This window comes from Lepidochelys kempii, chromosome 1, assembly GCF_965140265.1.
Source record: "Lepidochelys kempii isolate rLepKem1 chromosome 1, rLepKem1.hap2, whole genome shotgun sequence".
NCBI classification, from domain to species: Eukaryota; Metazoa; Chordata; order Testudines; family Cheloniidae; genus Lepidochelys; species Lepidochelys kempii.
In genome coordinates, this window is record NC_133256.1 from 292,091,579 (window position 1) to 292,112,927 (window position 21,349).

Below are 21,349 nucleotides of genomic sequence, written 5' to 3' on the forward strand. Positions count from 1 at the left end.
CTATTTCTTTTTAAATTTGTGGAAACTAAATTTTTTGTTGAAAAATCACTGTGTCAGAAAATTCTTTACCAGTTCTAGTATTTATCCTTACAACCCTGGCAAGATAGGCATCACCTCTATTTTACACATGAGACACAAAGAGTGACGTGCCTAAAGCTACATTTATCTCTGTTTTGGAAGCAGCACTCTCCCTGATTCGTGAAGGAGAAGCTGGGTCCTATACAGCAGTGAACACAGTTTGGGTGTTTTTGATGAGATAGTTGCTATTCCTTCACTGGTGAAACTTCATTAAAATCAATGGAGTTACACCAGCTTAAAACTTAATGGCTTCTAAATAAGATGCGAACCAAATTCTGTCTGCAGACACATGCACAAGTACCATTGACTTCAAAAGGAGTTTGTAATAGCTCAAATAATGGATAAAAATGCTGATCAAAAATTTTCTGTCAATTTTTTCACCAAAATAAAATTTTTTGCAGGAAGTGTCTGCTTTCCTTGAAAAAATGATTTTGTTTTAATTGGAGAACCCAAAAATTTTCTGCAGGACACTGAATGTTTCTGGATTTTGGAAATTTTTGGACAAAAAATTTTGGTTTTCAGTTATAGAAAACTGTTTTTTGAACAAAGTTAAAATGCTCCTCTGAAAAATTCTATATTAACAATAACAAAACATGTTTTCATCTAAAATTCTGCTGAAGCCCTTTAACCCCACCTGCTCTAATATTGTTTTGCCTTTTTGTTTGAGTCATGTTGTTTTAGATCACTACCAGCCTTGGTTTATCACACCAGATTACTGTCCCACCTCAGTACCTGACTAGAATAATTCACTACAGTCCAGGGGCTTGATTCTGCTCTAACTTACACCACTTTTGCATGGTGTAGCTCCAGGGAATCAATAGAGTTACTTTTGAGTCTACACCTATGTAAGGAAGAAGAGAATCAGACTCATATTTCTTAAAGCTGAGCTGCAGAGTGTCCTCAAATTCCAATTTTATATCTCCAGGGAACTTTTTTAAAGACTTCTGACTCAAAGGTTAGAAGTAGCATGGACTCCTGGCAATTGTTAATCAGATAAATATTTCTTTATTGAACTATGATGTTAAGAAGTAAGTTTGCAATAAATTCTATAGTGGGAGTCTTTTATATTTAACTAAAGATCCTTAAATAGTGCTCTCTCTTTTTTTAAGTAACAGTTCTGAAGTTTCCTGGTAGGTGTGATCCTAAGAGCACCACAATGGCAGTTGGCACACTGTTGTCATGATATATACCCAAAAGATGGGATGTAATATATCACTGGAAAACTAATAACTCACTGATTATTAATATTCTTGCATAATGCATGTGTGAGAAACCCACAAAGCACTTTTTAGATATGCACTGCAAATATGTTCTTAAAATGTATTCGGCAAGTAGTGCTAAGCCACACCTGTTCCAGACAAAGGAATGTGGTTTTATCTGCTTGAATGTATCTCTGATGTAAATTAAGCAAGGGGTGACCAAAGTCAAAGAAAATCATGTTTATATGCAAAGTAAACAAAGCCATCAGGAGAGGAAGTGGGGGAAAATGACTACTTAACAATCTTGAGAGGGGACAGAACCTGCAGCTCTAAATAACCTTCCTGTTTCCTGAAGCAAGGTCATTGACTTTTGGGAAATATAAGCAAGGACAGAAACCACTCTGACATCCATCACTTGAAAGATTAAAGGGACCAGAGTTCTTGAAATCAGAGAATGGTGGGTCTTTCATACAACGGGGGTGAAGTCTCTGGTAACTGAATGTATATGAGAAACCTCCTTAGACAAAGATTGTAACTTTTGAAAATTGTTTTCATGTTAGAAGTATATTTTTACTTTTGTTTGCTTATAAGCCTTTCTATCTTTATTCCTTATGCTTGGTATTACTTAAACCTATGACTTTTTGTTTTGTAAACTTGTTTTACTTTTACTATAAACTAATTCAGTGCTTTGATTAAATTAGAATGTTTGTTATCCTCACTCAAGGTAAAGAGCTGCTGGGTCCTGTTCCTTTAAGGGAGCAGTGAACTTAATAACTTCTGTAAGTGTTCAGCAAGAGGGCTGGACATTACAGCACAGACAGTTTGGGGAAAATTCAGGACTTGGAGGGTGTTGGGGTCACTCTGCAAAAAGGATGTGGGCTGTGTAAACCAGGGTGTGACCTGAATGCTTGTGGTCTATTGGTATCAGGACTGTGAGCTGCAGCTAGGGTGACCAGATAGCAAGTGTGAAAAATCAGGAAACTTTTTTTTCAGGGTGGGAGAAGTATAGTTGCGTATATAAGACAAAGTCCCTAATATCGGGATGTTGGGTCATGCTAGCACCCAGAGTTGTAGGGCAGGCAGTGACACAATGCCTTATTGGCCTAGGCCGAACCCCAATGCATGCAGAGCAGGATTTTTCTCTTCCTTCTAAATCATAATGACAAACTGCATCATTTTATAGCACAGTGATGAAAGAAAAAGGCGATGGTGAGCAATCACATTAGATAATGTAATGATTTAAAATTTTAAAGTACATTTTAAGTGGAAAAGATCATTTCCTTTCAAGACTTAAAACCCATATAAATGGGAGCAAAATAAGAAACAGAGATAAGTTTAGCAGCAATAGGTCTTATACTGAAGAGCTTAGGCAAGTGGTTATCTAAATGAGGAGTTCAACTCCATCTTAGCTGTTAATCCTCTCTATTTTATTTATTTATATTTTGCTTTGGAGAGAGGTGATTAATACTTTATATATAATTTCATGTTACTTCATTTAACATGTGGGAATAAATAACAATTAAGGATGAGATTTCAAGAGTGCCTAAGGGAAGTAGGCCACTGAAGCTAAACTGGTTTAAGACCCTGATCCTGAAGACACTACGGGCTGATCTACAGTTAGGTCAGCATAAAGCAGCTTTTGTCTACCTAATTATGTCAGTGTCTTCACTACAGCCTTCCTCCTGGAGATGTCAGTGCCCTACTACCCCAACATAATAAATCCAGCTCCACGAGAGGCATAAGGCTTATGTCGGTGTAGTTAGGGTGACACAGTGTCCGTGTAGACACTGCATCCCTTACATGGGCTGTTGGATGTCTTGTCAATGTCATGGCTCCTGCAGTGGAATTGACAAGAAAGCTTGGAAGCTACAGCCCAGCTACCCTCCCCTCCTCTGGAGAGCTGGGCGGCTGGACCCTGCTCCCAGCTTCGAGCCAGGGGAGAATGGACTCCACTCCCAGCTGGAAGCCAGGGCAAGAAGCCCAGGCAGCCAGCGATCCCAGCTGGGAGCCAGGATGAAAAACACGGGTGGCCAGACCCCGCTCTCAGCAGGAAGCCAGCGTGAGACTCCACTCCCTTGGGGTGAGAAGCCCAGGGCAGCTTCTCCCACTCCCAGAGGGGAATGGGGAACTGATTGGGGGCAGCCCTCCAGAAGGTTGTGAGCCCGTGGGGCAGCCAGGCTCCTGGCAGGGAGCTGCCAGTGGAGCTGAGAGACTGGACTCTCAGTTCCTCACACTGCCCCTTTTAGGTTAGTGGAAGTGCTCCTGGTGTGGGTGTTTACCACTGACTCAAGGAGGACAGCGTGGACATGAATCACCACAGTAATTACTGCAGTGGCTGTAAATCAACCTAATACAGGTCGACTTACATTTCTAGTGTTAACATACCCTTATGGGCTTGCTTAACTTTGAGCACCTGAGTAGTCGATCATAACTTTGAAATCAATGGCTCTACTCTACACATATGCTTAAAGAAAAACACATGCCTAAATGCTGGCAGGGTCAGAGGCATAGTGATCTCAGGATCAGGCCCACAGTCTGGATTCAGTCTCAGGAAGCTGTTTTACATGCTTGAAACACCAGCACAACTCTGCAGATGAAGAGTGTCATTCATCAACGTGTGTCCCAATGGCTCCACTTGTCTGATTCCTTATTTTCACCTCAATCTTTTTCAGTAGCAAGTAGTCCACGGTGGCTTTATTTAAGGCCATGTCTACACTAGCACTTCTGTCACTCAGGGACATGAGCTGGTTTTATTATGTTGACAGGAGAGGTCTCTCCCATCGGCATAATGCGGCTACAGGAACGATCTTACAGCAGCACAGCTGTATTAGTTCAGCTGTGATGCTGTAAGTTTGTTAGTGTAGACATAGCCTGCATCAAAGCAATTTAAGGCACCAATTTTAATCATGATTTAAATCAGCAAACAGAAAACCTTGATTTAAATCATCAATTTTAATTGTGTTTTGTATTTGTACTTTTTTATTTTCTAAAGAAAGATTGTTTCTTTACCTGGTAACCATTAAAACATGTTGATTTGCAATATAATATAGCCTTTAAATGAAATTAGGTGCTTCTTTTTATTAACCAGGAGGATACTGTATATCCAGATATGTTTATCTATGGAATTATATAGCTTAACTTACATTTATTCAGATTCTTAATGTTTACATTCTTTATTGTGTAGAAAATGGTGAACAATACATCTCTTATTTACTAGATGATGATTAATCTTTTACTTGTAATTTGTGTCAAGCTCTATTTGGATGAAAATTAAAATTTAATTGAAAAAAATTAAAATGACTGCCTCATACCTTAAGCTGTGTCCAGCTTGCTGGGGGAAGGGGTGTAGGACTTTACAGGTGTGGGGCAGGTGGGGGGTGAGAGAGAGACACAGAAGCTGCTTCAAACATATAGTGTGCAGTGTGGCAACGCTGACATCCCCCAGGGACTGGAAGGGCTGGGCAGTTGGGTGAGCCTGGCAGGAGAAGCCCCCTTTCCCCAGACCACATGGAACAGCACCCACCCTCTCTGCCCTTGGAAGTGGCAAAATGCCAGGTTGGTCAGGACCTGCTGTGAGTATCACACAAACCACTCTTTTCTTGGGTTGCTGGGAAGGAATTTTTCCCTCACCACCAGATTGGCCTGGAGTGTGGGGTGGGGCTGGGGGCAGTTTCATCTTCCTCACAGCAGTCTCAAGGGGGCTTTGTTATGGTGAGCACTCATTATGTAAGTATGGGATTGATGTCCAGTGCAGGTACTCCATAGGAAAGCATACAGTGACCAGATACATAGCTTGGTAAAGGATTTAAAGGAAGTGTTTGTTAAAAGAGCAGAATGGGGGACAGAGGATGGGAGTGGGGCACCTATGACTGGCACAGCAGGGAGCCAACCCTCCCTTCCTTTATAGCCCACCGTAACCCTCATTTGAGGGGTAGGGGATGGTAAGATCCCAGAATAGAAGAAGGGGATCCTGGCAGAAGCCCCCAGGGAAATGATCATGGAGTTACATGCACTGTACACTTTTATATGCCAGGTAGTCCCAGACATCTAATAATAAAGTTGCGGCCTGATTAAACCATATCCACTGTCTCCTATCCTTTCGGTATAGCCGAACAATGCTATTTTTTTACATTTTCAATTAAATAAAACTACCTTAAATGTTCTGAGTACATAAGATAAAAAGTTTAACCATACTCATCAGGGCCGGGCCACAACATTTTGGCACCTGAGGCGGGGAGCTCAAATGATGCCCCCATACCCCCTCGCTTGGGCCAAAACTTTGGAAGGTCTCAATTCTGCCTTCTTCCTGTTCTACTCCTCTCATCATACTGCTCTGCTACCTACCCCAATAAAGAAGAACTAACAACTTAAAATGCCTTGTTCAAAAATTTTAAGTAACACTTAACTTTCAAATGCCTGAGCAGCAAATGTAACTTTTCTTGTCCGCATAGTAAACACTGGCATTTTTATCTGTTTGAATAATCAATGTGGTACTTTCCGTGCCTTTTTGGTTGCAAAGATTTGAACTGCTTCCTGAAGGTCCACAGTCTGGGCCAGCTCATGCTCTACTGAGATGGTTGCAAGGCCGACCAGCCTCTCCTGTCTCATTGTGGAGCGTTTTTATTAACTTCAGCTTGGAGAAGCTGCATTCTCCACTGGCAACTGTTACAGGAAGTGTTAGAAGTATGCGCAGAGCAACAAAAGCATTTGGAAAGAGGGTGGTCATCTTATTTGTGCACATATATTTCAGAACAGCCTTTGGATTTGATCCTGCTGAAATGTATCTTGAAAGGGCTTTTAGTTCATCACCTAAATCACTCGCATCAATATCGCGCATGTCATCATGTGTCAACCCTGTCACTAGTGCCCTGCATTGCTGGTGTAGGTCTTCTTCAGGTATAATGAGGAGTTTTGGAATATCATACAACATCCCAAATACACTGCTGTGTTCCTTGAGCTACATGAAACGTTCTTCAACTGACTGTATTGCATAATCTAGCACCTGGTTAAAGAATTCAACTTTGAATTGTTGTTTGGGGTCTCTTATGGGATTATCTCATGCCTCGTAATCAAAATGTTGTCTTCTTCAGTGACTTGTATTCTTGAATGGGTGGGAAAATAGCTTCAGTGTGAAGTTCCTCTGCTAACTTCTGTGCACTCTTCAGAACGTTTTGAAATCCCTCATCTGACCGGTAAGACTGTAGGTATGACTTTGCTTTGTCCAGTTGTTCCATTGCTCCAGATAGATCAAGGTCAATACCTTGGAGTCTCTTGCTTACAACATTTATTTCAAACAGTATGTCATGACACTAAGCCCTCCTTCCTCCAGCACAGCACTCCACCATCTCTGTGCATCTAGAGCAGAGAGAATACATATGCACCAGCAGCAGACACCATTTTCTACACTCTGGGTCCTAGTGGTAGCCCCCCACAGTCTGGCACCTGAGGCAGCCGCCTCAGTTGGCCTCATGGTAAGGCCAGCCCTGATACTTGCTGTGTATTTAAAATGAACTCATTTACTGAACAAAGGAAGGATTATCTGTTGTTAGTGAAGGAAAATGATTGTTTCTGGTCACTATGTCCTTCAAGATTTCAGAACTAGAGGACCTCATCCTCTCACATCTAGTTTTTATTCATAGATTCTTGCTTTCTTCAATTCCCAATTGGTTTCTTATCTTTGAATTAACTAGACATTGAACTGAACTACATTACTGAGATGAAATGAAGAAAATATTCTCTTTATAACTCAGAAGAGGCCATTGCTTTCTAAAGCTGATTTAGCACTAATGAGCTCTGGCTCCAGGCACTTAGCTGATGACTTCCACCAGTTCAGTGGTTTGACTTTAAAACTTGGTTGTTGTAGCTGTAGCAGTGTTGGTCCCAGGATATTAGAGAGACAAGGTCGGTGAGGTAATATCTTTTACTGGATCAACTTCTGTTGGTGAAAGAGAGAAACTTCCAAGCCTCACAGAGCTCTTCATTAGCTCTAGGACAGATGGGAAATGTGGGAAAACTTGGTGGCAAACAAGGACTACTTAATATTATTTTTGTATTTAATTTAAATTATTTTAATATACTATAAGAAGTTTAGGCCTTAACATGGGTTGTGAATTTCCAAGTTAATTTTAAAATAGTTTTATTTTTTAAAAACTAAACCCGTATTTAACTTAAATTTAAAAAAATCCCATTTCAACAAACAAAAACATCTAATTTATTTTTAATTGATTTTTATCCACCCAGCACTAAATATCCCAGAATGCATAGGTTTCAATTTGACAATCACCTGCAGATTCATCAAACATAGCACACAGCCAGACTCACCATCAATAGAGTATTTATATCCCAGTGTTAGTTCTTTCCTTTTACTGCTCTTTGCTGGGCAGAGGTCCAGAAAGCAAACAAGGACCGTAGTCTCACCATAATAAAGCTATGTTTGTTCTTTTCTACCTTTAAAACTTTATGCAGTTCACTCCCATCTCCAGCATAGAAATTATGGTGTCTCCATTCCCTCCTAAACTGCCTGGTTTCTGCAAAGGAATTCTCTAATATCTCTACAAATAGCATCTCTGTGCAGCAATTAGGGAATTAAATCATAGCACCTGTGAAAATCAGAACCATTTTAATTAGATGTGTAAACATCAATTTAAGATGCTTAACATTAGACATTCACGTTTGAAAAATGTGGCTGCAGGGATTAATTGTGCCATTTAGGCACAGACCAACTGAAGGAGTAGTTCAGAGCAAAACCACCCTGGGAGAAGTTCAGGGAGGGATTCTACCTTGAGGAGACAAAATTCTTCCTTGATTTCTCCTACACCTGGGGAGGGCACACCCACAGCTACACCGCTTCAAGCTCATTCTCTCACTTGTGCCAATCCTGCCAAGCAGGCCATTGCAAAAGGGCTGTGCCACTTTCTCTCTGACCATTTAGGGCAATGTGTGCCCCTTGGAAAATAGGGAGCAATCCCTGTGCTCCCCTGGTCACAGAGACTATGGCAGGGGTGGGCAAACATTTTGGCCCAAGGGCCACACCGGGTTTCTGAAATTGTATGGAGAGCCGGTTAGGGGAGGCTGTGCCGCCCCAAACAGCCAGACGTGGCCCGGACCCCATCTCCTATCCGACCCCCCACTGCTTCTCGCCTCCTGATGCCCTCCTCCTCGGGTCTCCTGCCCCATCCAACCCCCCTTGTCTCCTGACGGCCCCCCTGGGACTCCTGCCCCATGCACCCCCTACTCCCCGCCCCGCTCCCTGTCCCTGGAACCCCTGCCCCTGACTGCCCCCCGCTGTCCCATCCAACCCCTCCTCTCATTCCTGCCTCCCACCCCCAGGACACCTGCCCCCATTCAACCCCCATTCTCTGCCCTCTGACCACCCCTCCCCACCCTGTATCCACACCCCTGCCCCTGACCACCCCCCCGAACTTCCCTGCCCTCTATCCAACCTCCCGCCCCTCCTCCCTGCCCCCTTACCGTGCTGCCTGGAGCAACGGTGGCTGATGGCGCTACAGCAGCACCGCCCAGAGCACCAGGACAGGCAGCTGCGCCGCCCAGCTGGAGCCAGCCACGCCACCACGCAGCACAGAGCACCAGGTCAGGCTGCGGCTCTGCAGCTGCACTGCCCAGCAAGAGCTCACAGCTCTGCTGCCCAGAGCAGTGAGCAGTGCAATGAGCTGAGGCTGCGGGGGAGGGGGAACAGCAGGGGAGGGGCCGAGGGCTAGTCTCTTGGGCCAGGAGAACAGGGGCTGGGCAGGAGGGTCCCGCAGGCCGGATGTGGGCCGTGAGCCGTAGGCTGTAGTTTTCCCACCTCTGGTCTATGGTGTCTGGCTCTTATGCAGACTGGGTATGGTGAGGAAATTCATTATGCCTTCCTCTATTGTTCACATGCTTAACGGCCAAACACATTCTAGCATTAAGGAACATACAAGGTGGAGATAAAATCCAAGTCAAATTAGTATTTCCACAGAGGTAAAAAGCTTATTCTTATAAAGGAAGAAAATGTTCACTCAATCCATTCCTGTTTCTGGAAAGGCAAAGAAGGCGACACACAGAACTGCAAAACGTAGGGTGCCTCATACCGTCAGAGAAGAGTTAATATGGCCAGCGGATAGTGACTTTTACAGGGAAATGCCTGGGGACCTGCTGCAAAAAAACTGAAGTATATTCAACTTTTAAAGCACACAGTAAGCAGAAGAACTGATGACAGATCCACAGATTTCAAGCTTCAGTTGATCAATCAACTACAAAAGAGTGTAAACTTGGCAGTTCATTTGGATTAATCAGGAAATACATCCAGTTGAGATATTATTTAGTGGGTGATGTGATTTAGGCAAGCTATATTAAGGGAAATTATATTTGTAAAGAACAACTGCTCAGTGAACAACTTCAGCAAAAAAAAATGTATATAAGTGGATAACTTTATGAGCGCTAGCAAATTGTAATGGCACCACAACTGGTCTCACAATTGATAAAGCTGTGGCATTGACAGAGAAACATTGTTAAATGATATGCAGGATACAAAATGTAGTATCAAATACCATATTTGATTATTGTTTAATGCACCAGAAGCTCTGCTTGCTAACAATGTGTGCAGAACTTCACAGTGCGAAAAGTTGGTCTTGTGGATAAGGTACTAGACCAGGGTCAGGTCTACACTTGGAAAGCTTCGCCAGCATAGCTATACTCATATGCTGTCTCAGCAAACTGTTCCTACGGTGGATACAGCTTATACTACCAAAACTGCATTTTTGCTGGTATAGCTTATTCCAGCTCCCCAGCCAAAATAAGATATACCAGCAAAAGTGCAGTTTTACCAGTATAACAGCTTCTACCCAAGGGGCTTTTTCCAGCACAATGATGTCAGTCACAAATCACATCTCATCATACCCCTAACTGATGTAGCTATGCTGACAAAACTTTGTGACTCAGGAGATTTGGGTTAAACCATTGTTCTGCCACAGATTTCCTGTGGCACCTTGCGCCATTTAATCTCTGCCTCAGTTCCCTATCTGTAAAATGGGTATAATAATACTTCCTTTCTACCCCTGCGTCTGTCTTGTCCTACTTAGATTGTAAGGTCTTTGGGGACGGGTCTGTCTTTTAGCGTACAGCACCTAGCACAATGAGGCCCTGATATCAATTGGGGTCTCTATTGGTAATGTAATATAAACCATCATAATAGCGGGAATTTAAAGAGAACAATTAAATTGTAAATTTTGTAAAATCAATGCATTTGATTATAATCACTTCAAAGTTTTATACAGAGATATCAGAACAGAGCATGTTGCTCGCAGATGTTGTCAGGAGGGAAGCTGTTGTAAGGGGTGTTAGAATTAAGTGAAGAAACCAACATCTTTTTTCACAACAAAGTCGTCTAGTTTAATCACATTCTTTGATCTGCTTGTCAAAGCTAATATAGCTAGAAGAAATATTTCCTCATCTGAATAAACTTAATGCAAATCTGTAGTGCAACTGCTTCACTGGTTTTTGACTTTGGGAAAAAAAATAGCTTGCCAAAATTAGTAGGGACAGGAGTGGGGGGAGGAGGGGGGACTGGTCATGTTCCCTGTTACTCCTGAAATTCTGAGAGGGAAAAAAATGCAAAATTTGCTTTTAAATAAGCAGTTATAATTGATCGTTTGGCAAAGGTGAATTTAAAATTAACAGAGTACTAAATAAACGACACAAGAAGGTTTTGATTGAATAGAGAAACCTTTTGCAGTAGATACTGCATGTGACCTCCCCACAGAGCTTGAAAACTAGTTAATTAAATTAACTGATACATTAGTCTCAGAACCCAGGTCAACACTGTCTCATTGTTTGTATTTTGGAGTTCCCTTAGGATCAGTACCCATCTCTCGCTAATAAGTCCATAATCTACTTGTTTCCACTATCAACCACATATATTTATGAACTACAGTAGGATTCTTCTGAATAATAACTGCTATTTGACTCTGACTTGGAAATATCTTACAAATGAGCCTCTATTCAACTCTGTTCCACTGGAATATACGCTTGAAAAATAAACAGACAAATATTTCTTTCTAATTCCAAAACAATGGAATAGTTATGCTTTATAATAGGTACATTGTAAAACATTAAGTTTATTATTTCATTTAGTGTGGCAATATGATTACAATAGTATACACAGCAGGACTAGATAGACTTTTCCTTCCCCATTGTACTTTCTTGGGTGTCTGCCTAAGTATCTCAGGATTCCATATGTGCTACACCATTGTTTCTTGACCTTTTGAGTCCTATGACACACTTATCATAAATATAAGCATTGTATGATCCTTGATATGATGAACCATTGTGGGAACTAATCCAATATTATTAGTACACACAAAGTAAGCATGCTTTACAAGTTGAATGCACATATCAAAGGACAAAATTTGTCCCTTGATATCTATCTTAAACAAACCAAAGGTTTTAGTCCCTCAGAGACTGTACTTTATGGTGTATTCTATTTATTATTGTTTTTCAGTGACTGGTTACTCCGAAAAACTTGGGGCAGGAATAAAGAATCTTTATTTTTGGATAGCAACACTGATAGTATTAGCGCTTTGCTGATATAAGTGCCCAGCTTTAAAAAAAAAAAAGAAAAAAAGATAAAGCAAGTAAAACTGGTTAGAGATTAAAGTAGTTGCTCTGCTGAATGATAAATAAAATAATTCATGTTACATGGATGTATTTAAATGTGAGTGGTTTGAATAATGCATGCCACGTAAAGAATTTAACTTGAAAATATATTTTATGGTATACACTATATTGTCATTTATCACAAATTTGGGGGAAGGAGGGTTGCGGGGGAGATAGTTTTGTGACATTTTAATGTTTCTAAAGCAATTATTTAGAATTATGGTAAACATTATAATACTTATAATTATAACATTATAATATGAAATCAAATGGTATTTCTCTCCATAGCAGCATATTCCTAACTGTGAGGCTGGCTTCCCAGGGGAAGCTCAAGCGACCCCAGGGAGAAATTATTATTATTGAATCTGAGCCCAACATGAAGACTGACAAGAAAGGAAAAATAGTAGACTGAGCTCATCCACATGTTTAGAGTAGTCTGAAAACAGCAACATTAAAAAAGTCACCAGTGAGGGCCCTTTTTGCATCTTTCTTCCTGCGTCCAGTTAAATAAGTGTTTTCTGTGCATTAGGAAAGCTTGAGGATTTCGGAGGAGGATTGCTATGACAGTACTTAGAAAACTGTCCTACAGAGTACACCCTCAATCTTATTAGCAAAGTCTTGGAAGTGGCATAGGAAGAAGAGGTTATACTGGCCTATGAAGGATTTTTCAGGCTTCTCATTGTCTGCAAGTCTTTTTTTTTAAATTAAGCTACTGTAAGTTTATACTATTTTTGTTACTCTTGAAACTTCTTTTCTTGTATTTGTCTCAGTTTGTTAATGAGATTCACAATTCTCTGTTCTTGTGTCAGCTCATTATGACTCCCTTTCCTTTATCTGCAGTCTCAAATTAACTTGACATAGATGTTGTACATATATTTTAAACTAAATGTGAACTATTCCCTCATGCCCATGAGGCATTTGGAAAGTTGATACATTCTGTTTTCAATGACACTTTAAATTAGGTTATTAAAATTCAACACTTTGCATATTCTGGTGGGGAATATAGGTTTGTCCCTCACAACAAGGGATATAGGTCAGAACAGGAAAGTTTCTCAATCACCTTCTTCACATCCACTCAGATTTGTGTGCCAAGCTCTATAAAAATCAGGAAAAACCTCTCAGTACTTCAACAGAAAAATCACAGGGACCTATTACTAGTGTAAAAGTTAAAAATGCAGTCATCTGTTGTTTGTGTTACATGGATTTTGCAAACTGTCATTTCCATAGAGCATGCCATTTCGTCTTCACAGCAATATCACTGAAACACCCACTGAGGTAAAATTGCAATTATTTTGAACATACCATATGAAAAGTTATTTTCCCAATTAATATTTGACAAAGACACGATGAGCACTTGTCTGTAGGTTATTTTTGAATTGTCATCTGAACAAACCTTTTCAGAATTTGATGCTATATAAAAATAAGTAACCTAAAACATACATATCTTAAGACATGGGGAAAAGAGAGATGAGAAAAGTGAACTACTGTACTTTTTGTCCACTGTCAGAGCTCATCTAGTGTGAAATTGTCACAATTATTACTTAAGTTTCTATAGCATCTTTCATCCAGAAGGATCATAAAGTGCTTTTTAAATGATCTATTTCGAAAAATTACTTCACTTAGAATGGAAATGGATCCTTCTCTGGATGAACTAGGGCAACTCTTCAAGGGATTCAGTCCTGCTAAATGCTGATCTTTCAACTCCCTTTGAAGTAGAAGTTGAGACAATGGGAGTTAAGGGCACTTAGCACCACTCTGGTTTGGGCTAGGACACCATGATCTATTGCAATTCCTTTCTATCATGCCTGTGGGTCTTTAATTTTAAGTAGTGCACACCTGTGGGGAGTGGGGATGGAAGAATATTTTAATTAATAAAGATGTGATACCATTTTGTCTTACTCTCAATAGTATTGTCTGTTTTCTTGTGAAAAGTTATCAAATAATGGAAGGGGACTTTGAAGTTGTACATAGAAATGGCCATACTTTTATTTATTTATTTATCTATTACAACCATAAAATACCAAAACACTTTTCTTTGAGAGAAATGTTTCATTCTGCTGTGCTGAACCCTAAATAGTCATTATTGGGCCACCATGGAACTTATCACTGAAAAAAAAAAAACAGTAGCAAAGCAGAATCTAATAGCAAAAACAAATATTATTTCCCAAGGAAAACTAACACATAGGGTCAGACTTGTCTGGGGTGTACTGAGCTGTCACATGGAACTGGCTTCATAGTTGTCACGAAGGGACCTATCAAACTTCTATTGCAGACAATGAGAATCTTTCCATTGACTTTAATGGGAAGTAGATTGACCCCTAAGAAGGCAACCATTTGGAGGAAGCCTTCTGTTTTACTGCAGCCACTTTTTGGCAGTTAATGCTGTGTAAAGTAAAAAGTGAATTTATGAAATAAATAGAGAGCAAAGTTTAATATATTTATCTATAGTTATATAAATATAAAAGTAGGTAGGTAGATAGAAATAAGTTGCATTATAGCTACTGACACATAAACCCTACAACATCCTGTGTCTTGGCCTCCAGTAAAATAAGTTTGGTGGTCTCAATCTCAGTCCCTTGTGATCAGGAATCCATCACAAAACCATCACCTTTAATTTAACACAATTGACAGTTTCTGCTCAAGAGAGGCAGAAGAATGAGTTGCCATGGCGACTGAATTACTGCTCCTCTCCAAAGAGAATGATTCAGTCTGCACAGGCTGAACAATATGGGGAGCTCTCACTGCCACTGGCTGCCCATTGTCCATGTACCATGATGATCACACAGAAGACATTGTTTTCAGAGTTGGCAATTTAATCAACTTGAACAAACAGAAAATAACTTACTAACTAAAAAGAAACACAATATATGTGCTCATTGTTAAAAGCATACAAGTGTGCATTATATCGGATTGAGAGGGGAAAAGGGTTTCATATTGATTTAATTTATACTATTTGCCACCTCTGCTTAGTGCTTTCCTAACAGGGTGAACACTGTGCTTGACCTTTTTGCTGGAATTCACCAGGACTCCAGGAGACCATATGGATTGCCAGATGGTCTGCTGCAATTTAATGCCATTTATTCTAAGTATGAAGTAAGTGATAAATATAATTAACATTCTTTTAGCTCCTTACTGGATGTCTTTTATTACTTTCATTTTTTTTCAAACATTGAAAGGTAAGTTAATATCTTGTTACTGAGACACAGATGCCATCTAATTACTGCAAGAGGGTGCAGCCCCTAAGCAAAGAACCTCTGAATAGATTCAAACTTACTCAAAGACCCCACTGAGATGATTAGTAGGCAGAATGCTAAGCCATAATGAGTATGTCAGATCTTAAGAAGATTTTTTTCAGGTTACCTCAATTAGCAGTATGCTGAACAAAGTGTACCAGTAACATTTTAGATATACCTAGTGCACTTCATAGTAAACAGTGCAGCTTGTACCTCCTACTTATTTCAGATTACAGTACATCAAATGCTAGAATGCAAACATAGCCATATCCAGAAAGGAAAAACAATAGAATGATTTCCTTCTCAAATGTTTTTCTTGCCTATTTCATATTCTTCCAGTGATTGTCTAAATGGCTTATTTTTTAGGAAGCAGTTATACAGTAGCTGTGGCTTCAAAGAAAGTTTATGTTGGGCAGGGTTGCTCACTGTTAGCATTGTAATAAGACATCAAAATAACTTTACACAGTTTTCTTGTACTGATGTTATTTACATTGACTGAGGTATACGTTGGTTAGTCTAGACTGAATGGCAAATTATCAGGTTGTTGGACACTGGATTTAAAGAAATACTAAATAAAAAATAGGTAGTATTGTTAGGATATAGAAATTCAGGCCTGTCTGTAAAGGCCTATATTCTAAGAATATAGGTGTATTCTTATCACTTGGCTAGTTATAGAGGTATAAAAGAAACCATCAAAATCACTGTCTGCCGGTGTAAGAGCCTTCCCTTACTGTGGCAGACTGAGGCCCTGTGCTTAGGCTAAGCAGCAGAGGCAGCCATAAGCTGGGAAGCGAACGGTCACATCCTCACATTCCAAACTAGTCACATTGAAATAAGGTGCTATTGGGCTGTTAGGAATACAATCCTGTCCTGATAATGCCTATCGCCTCCAGAGAAAGGGAAGTGCCTAGAAGATGTAAAAGGAAACTTAGTTTGATAGCATCCTGTCTGGCAAGAACTCACTTATCAATAGCTGGGATGTGAAATCCTCACTTCTGTGTTGTTTTGTCATTATAGTTCCCACTTTGCTATTGTTTATTTGCATGGTCTCTGTCTGGTTCTGTGATTGTTTCTGTCTGCTGTATAATTAATTTTGCTGGGTGTAAACTAATTAAGGTGGTGGGATATAATTGGTTACATAATCAAGTTACAATATGTTAGGATTGGTTAGTTAAATTTCAGGAAAATGATTGGTTAAGGTATAGCTAAGCAGAACTCAAGTTTTACTATATAGTCTGCAGTCAATCAGGAAGTAAGGGGGGGGAATGGGAACAGGGAATGGGGATGGAGAATTGGAATCATGTTTTGCTAAGAGAGGGAATGGGAACGGAATGGGGTGGGGAAATTGGAATCATGTTTTGCTAAGGCGGGGGAATGGGAACAGGGACACAGGTAAGGCTCTGTGGTGTCGGAGCTGGGAAGGGGGACACTAAGGAAGGAAACTGAAATCATGCTTGCTGGAAGTTCACCCTAATAAACGTCGAATTGTTTGCACCTTTGGACTTTGGATATTGTTGCTCTCTGTTCATGCGAGAAGGACCAGGGAAGTAAGTGGGTGAAGGAATAAGCCCCCTAACAAGTATCATAAACAAACTCTTTCTGTTTTGTGGTCTCCTAAAATGAACTCTTCCATTGTTGAATATTATATAATTAGCATTCAAATTATTAATAATTAAGGGCCAAACTGAGAGATTATATGGATGGTTGTGTAAATTAAACATTAATCCCAGGCAACAAAACACTTACTTAAGGTTGCAGGACAAATCTGCCTTTACAAAACTTTGCAGTGATTAGAGGGGCATGTTACAAACAGTTAGACTCCACGCCCTCAGGAGGCCCAGGACAGAAGGCACAGCTAAGAGGAAAGGGAAGCAAAAATGGCTTTAAGACACTTTTGCACCTCCCAGATTCTGCATGGAGCAGGGGCTAATACAGGAGCCTCTAGCCTTGCCCAGAATAGGCCTGGTACAAAGGACTATACTCCATCTCCTGTCCTAGCACTGCCCCTGAACATCCCAGGTCAGAGGCTGTGAGGTCTACATCTGTAAGGAAAAGGACTAGGAGCTTACTTTGTTAAACATGAAAGTGTATCTCTCCAGCAATCACTTTTTAAGTTTATTGGGCCTGATATTACCATGCTGTATTACTATTCAGGTGTCACTTGTGAGAAATATGTGGGTGCTCTTTAATAATTATGAATACTATATCTTAATCTGCCTCTGGCCTATTTTCAGGACAAATATATTTTGACTAAGTGTTTCCCAACAGAGAACCATCCTGAACATTCCAGACACGAAGGAGGAGATGTCTTATGATAGTCACCTATCAGCTTCCATTGCCATTAAATGACAATACCAGAATTACTGGCCCTGATAACCCTGAACTAGTCCCCTGGACAGCCTACAGTACCAGTTTGATTGGGAAGGCCAAGACCACTAGCACTTAAAGAAGCCTCCAAGAGAGTGAAGAAACCAGTCAGGGTTTTAAAACACACTCTCCAGGGTGTGGAGAGATACTCAGACAGAGCAACCCACAGGGGTGCCATTATGGGATGGTAGTACTTTAGATAAGATAGGCATGTGTACAAGTTTTATTTTTAGTCCTTTTTTTCCTAATGTATAATTATCTTTTTCTAATCTTAAATACAGTTATTTGTTTGTTTTCAAGAACATGGTGTCTTGGAATATTTATTCACTGTCCATTCCATTCTCAAAGGGAGGAAATGGAGGTGCCGGAAACCCAGTAGGACCTGCAGGGTGATAAGCAGCTGGTATACATGGGGACTGCTCTGGATCTTGGTCTAAGAGTGGAATAATCATGAGATTCCATCCAAAACAGGTAAGGGCAAGAGGTCTAACACCTCAGGGGAAGTGCCCTCAGAGAGACCACAGGGGGAACAGAGGGCCAGCTAGCCTCATAAACTTGATAGTAATATCAGAATTTTCTAAATTTAAGTGCAATCAACTAATGTTTGGTACTGGGAACACTTTGAGGCCCTGAGCATCATTGGCAGATGAGAGCACTCAGCACCCCATTGTAGTGCTCAGCACCTGGCAATATCAAGCCCTACATTTGAACTAGATGAACCAATGAATCAGGTAGACTAAATTTTATTGCCCTCCTTTATGCGCATGGTTTTTAGTGTGATTGATTGAGTGATTGATTTTTGGAGGTATTTTTGGCTAAAAAGTGACAAAGTTGGAACCTTTTGTCCAGTTATGGACAAATATAGTAGAACAACTTTACCTTGGTTCCAGACCCAACCCTGACATATATTACTTTTTAGATTTAAGAAAGGATCAGGGGTTGGTGAAATAATTGGGTTCATGATGGAAACATAGATGCAACCTTAACTGTGGAGTAGATACAGCTATGCCATAAGTCAGGGTATGGTGAGTGAGTGTGTAAGCAGGCAACAGGAATTAACTTTACATTATTTAAGACTACACAAAACGCTAAAGAGCTATACCATTTGTTAGTTTCTCAAATGCCTTACCTCCTGCATACATAACAGCCAACATAATCGATGATATCCAAGCTATCTCACTATATGATGTGTGGAAGATCTCCTGAATTTCCTTGAAGAACACTGTGATGGCTTTTGGGAATGCATAGGAAAATCCAATGGAGATAAAAGCCCCAAAGACCACAACCCAGCCCCATCCTCCATCTGGGGGTGCGTATTGTGGTGCTGTTGTTGCTGGCGGCATTGTCAGGCTTTCTTTTCAAGCTAGGCTGTAAATGAAAAGTAGAAATAATGTTTCAAATAGCGACCTTTTTGCTTTAGCACACTGAATTTAACAAATGCATATTATTGATAATAATGGCAACGGATTATAAATCATAATCACAATAGAGAACAAACTCCCAAATTGTACTAGAAGGCTTGGGATGATATAGCATGAATACTTGCCTTTAAACCCATATCTACCCTAGAGGGAGGGGGGGAATTACTTGGCAATAGTTAGTCAGAGAATCCCATTAAGTACCTTGTAACTGTTACAGATTATTGATTCCAATCACTGAAGTTATATTTAGCAATTAATCACTTATAGAAAAGTGACATTTTGGGCCAGATTCTCAGCTGGTGGGAACTGACATAGCTCCAGTGTCTTAAGGATTTGCCCTTTTAATTCAAACACGGGTGTCAAAATATAAAGTAAATCTTGATTTCACCCCTATAGTAAATGATGGTTCAATTCAAAAGTTGCAATCCACTGTTACTAAATGCCATTTCAATAACATCTACTCAAAGTTTACAAGCCTTTGGGAAATAATACCAAGTAACAAATTGCCAAAAATGCTTTTATTAAATTGAACACTATTTGAAATCTCCTTCACTTTTACTATCTGCAAATGGGTTTTTTTTAAGTTTCAAATCAGATTTAAATTCTCTGTGTATCCATCATAAAAGTTTTAAAAAGTTATGATTCTGTGACGTGTTTATTTTTGAAGTTTTCAGACAGGTTTGTTGGCATACTTTGATGTATGCTGCAACTCATAAGAATACAGTGCTTCTTTCAGATGCACATTACAGAACTTGACTGTAATACTTTGCTTTTCTTACATACACAGAATTCCTACTGATGTCAAAGAGCGTTCTGAACATGTATAGGTGGCAGAGTCTTAAAGTCAATTGCTGTGAGGATATCAGAGCAAAGTTTTTCACCAAGAGAATAAATGGCTCAAACTTTTAACAACTAATAATTTTATTTTGTAGAAAGCTTCAGGAGTCAAATCTTACAGATATACCACTTCATGTTCCTCTTATGGGAGGGATAACAGGTGCAACCAGCAAACACTATGGAGCCCAAGAATTAATGGACAAATCAAATCAACCCCCTGTCCAATTAAGGTTTATACTTTGCTCATCTGGTATCTGAACACTAAGACCATCCACATCCTGCTTAGAAATCAACTTGTGTCAGTGGAGAACATGTTGGATAGAGTGTCTGCTTCCCAGTCCTGCCATCCTCCCACCAGGCATCTCCCGACCCTAAAAACATAGAGCACCAGTCATTCAGTGTTTACTTCTGTGCATTTCCAGAACATGTAGAGAGCATGCAATAAAGCTTCCACCCTCTCCTTCTGTTCCTTTTTGGGCATTTCAGCTCTGTTTTAAGCTCAAGTGATCATCTCTGTACCACCAACCAAAGTTACGAACCCAGAACTATGTGTAGGTTTCCATTATGCATACTTTTGCCAATGGATCTCCATGTGATTTTTTTCCATGCCACTTAAAGACTGCTCAGATTTCTCATAGCAAATTGTATCAGTGGTGGCAGTGATATGATTACCTTTAGCAAAAAGTAAAAAATGAACTGTGTTAGCTTAAATTAATCTCTCTGCAGTATGCTTTGAGTACACCCATAGTAAAGTGCACATAGCAATGCATACAGTATATGTTAGAAAAAAACCATAGGGTTGTCTTTAAGATTACCTATTACCAGCCTAGCCCATACATAAAGTCACAGCACTCCAAGATTCTCCAAGATGATTGTAAACATCACCTCTGTAATAAGAGACCTCCACGAGCTAAATCGAACAAAAATATATTTGGCTCCTATGCAAAGTTGGAAAAGCCCAAATAATTTGGCTTTTGCATCACATCAGACATGCCTGGTTTTGGCAGGAATAGGTATCTGTTACAAACATACAGCACATAATATACACAAAGTACAAGACAAGACCTTGGACCTTATTCTGATCTTACTTATCCTGTTTTACTTTCATGTGACTCCACTGAGTTACACTGGAGTGAGAGGAGAATCAGGTCCTTTATTTGAAAGAAATAAAGAATTTGGACAATGGGGACAAAGAGTTTTTTCTAACCTCATAGATTGCTAGTTGAGGTTTAACTTCAGCAAAGCACTTATGCCTATGATTAAGTGCCTTGTTGAATCAGGGTCTGAAATGCTAAAATAAAAAATAAATAAATAAATAAAAATTCTCCTGGCCATCCAGAAGACATGCTAATTTATTAATCCCACTTCTAAGCATCCAGAAAACAAACTCAGTTTAGCATTAAATACACTACTTCATTCCTATAGGTAGACCAACTGAGGGTGTACTACAGGGTAATTGCGGAGATTCCTACCTGCCACTGATCACAATTTCCTTCCTCTGCTGACAAACTTTTTGGACAGATCCTACAAATACACATTAAAAAAATTCAGACATGAATCTATTTTCCTATATTTC

At 40.0% G+C, this 21,349-nt stretch overlaps 1 protein-coding gene across 6 annotated transcripts in view; it reads right to left on the bottom strand.

Moving 5' to 3' along the window:
• SLC16A7 (solute carrier family 16 member 7) overlaps positions 1-21,349 on the bottom strand; it is a 148,075-nt gene that overhangs the window by 40,227 nt on the left and 86,499 nt on the right. For 4 of the 6 annotated variants that reach the window (XM_073327956.1, XM_073327961.1, XM_073327957.1 and 1 more), the window contains exon 2: positions 18,645-18,883. In XM_073327956.1, coding sequence (XP_073184057.1) covers positions 18,645-18,858 — 214 coding nt within the window. In that variant the 5' untranslated portion in view covers positions 18,859-18,883. Of the gene's footprint in view, positions 1-18,644; positions 18,884-21,245; positions 21,298-21,349 lie in introns of all 6 variants that reach the window. The other 2 variants (XM_073327958.1, XM_073327960.1) reach the window with 1 other exon arrangement.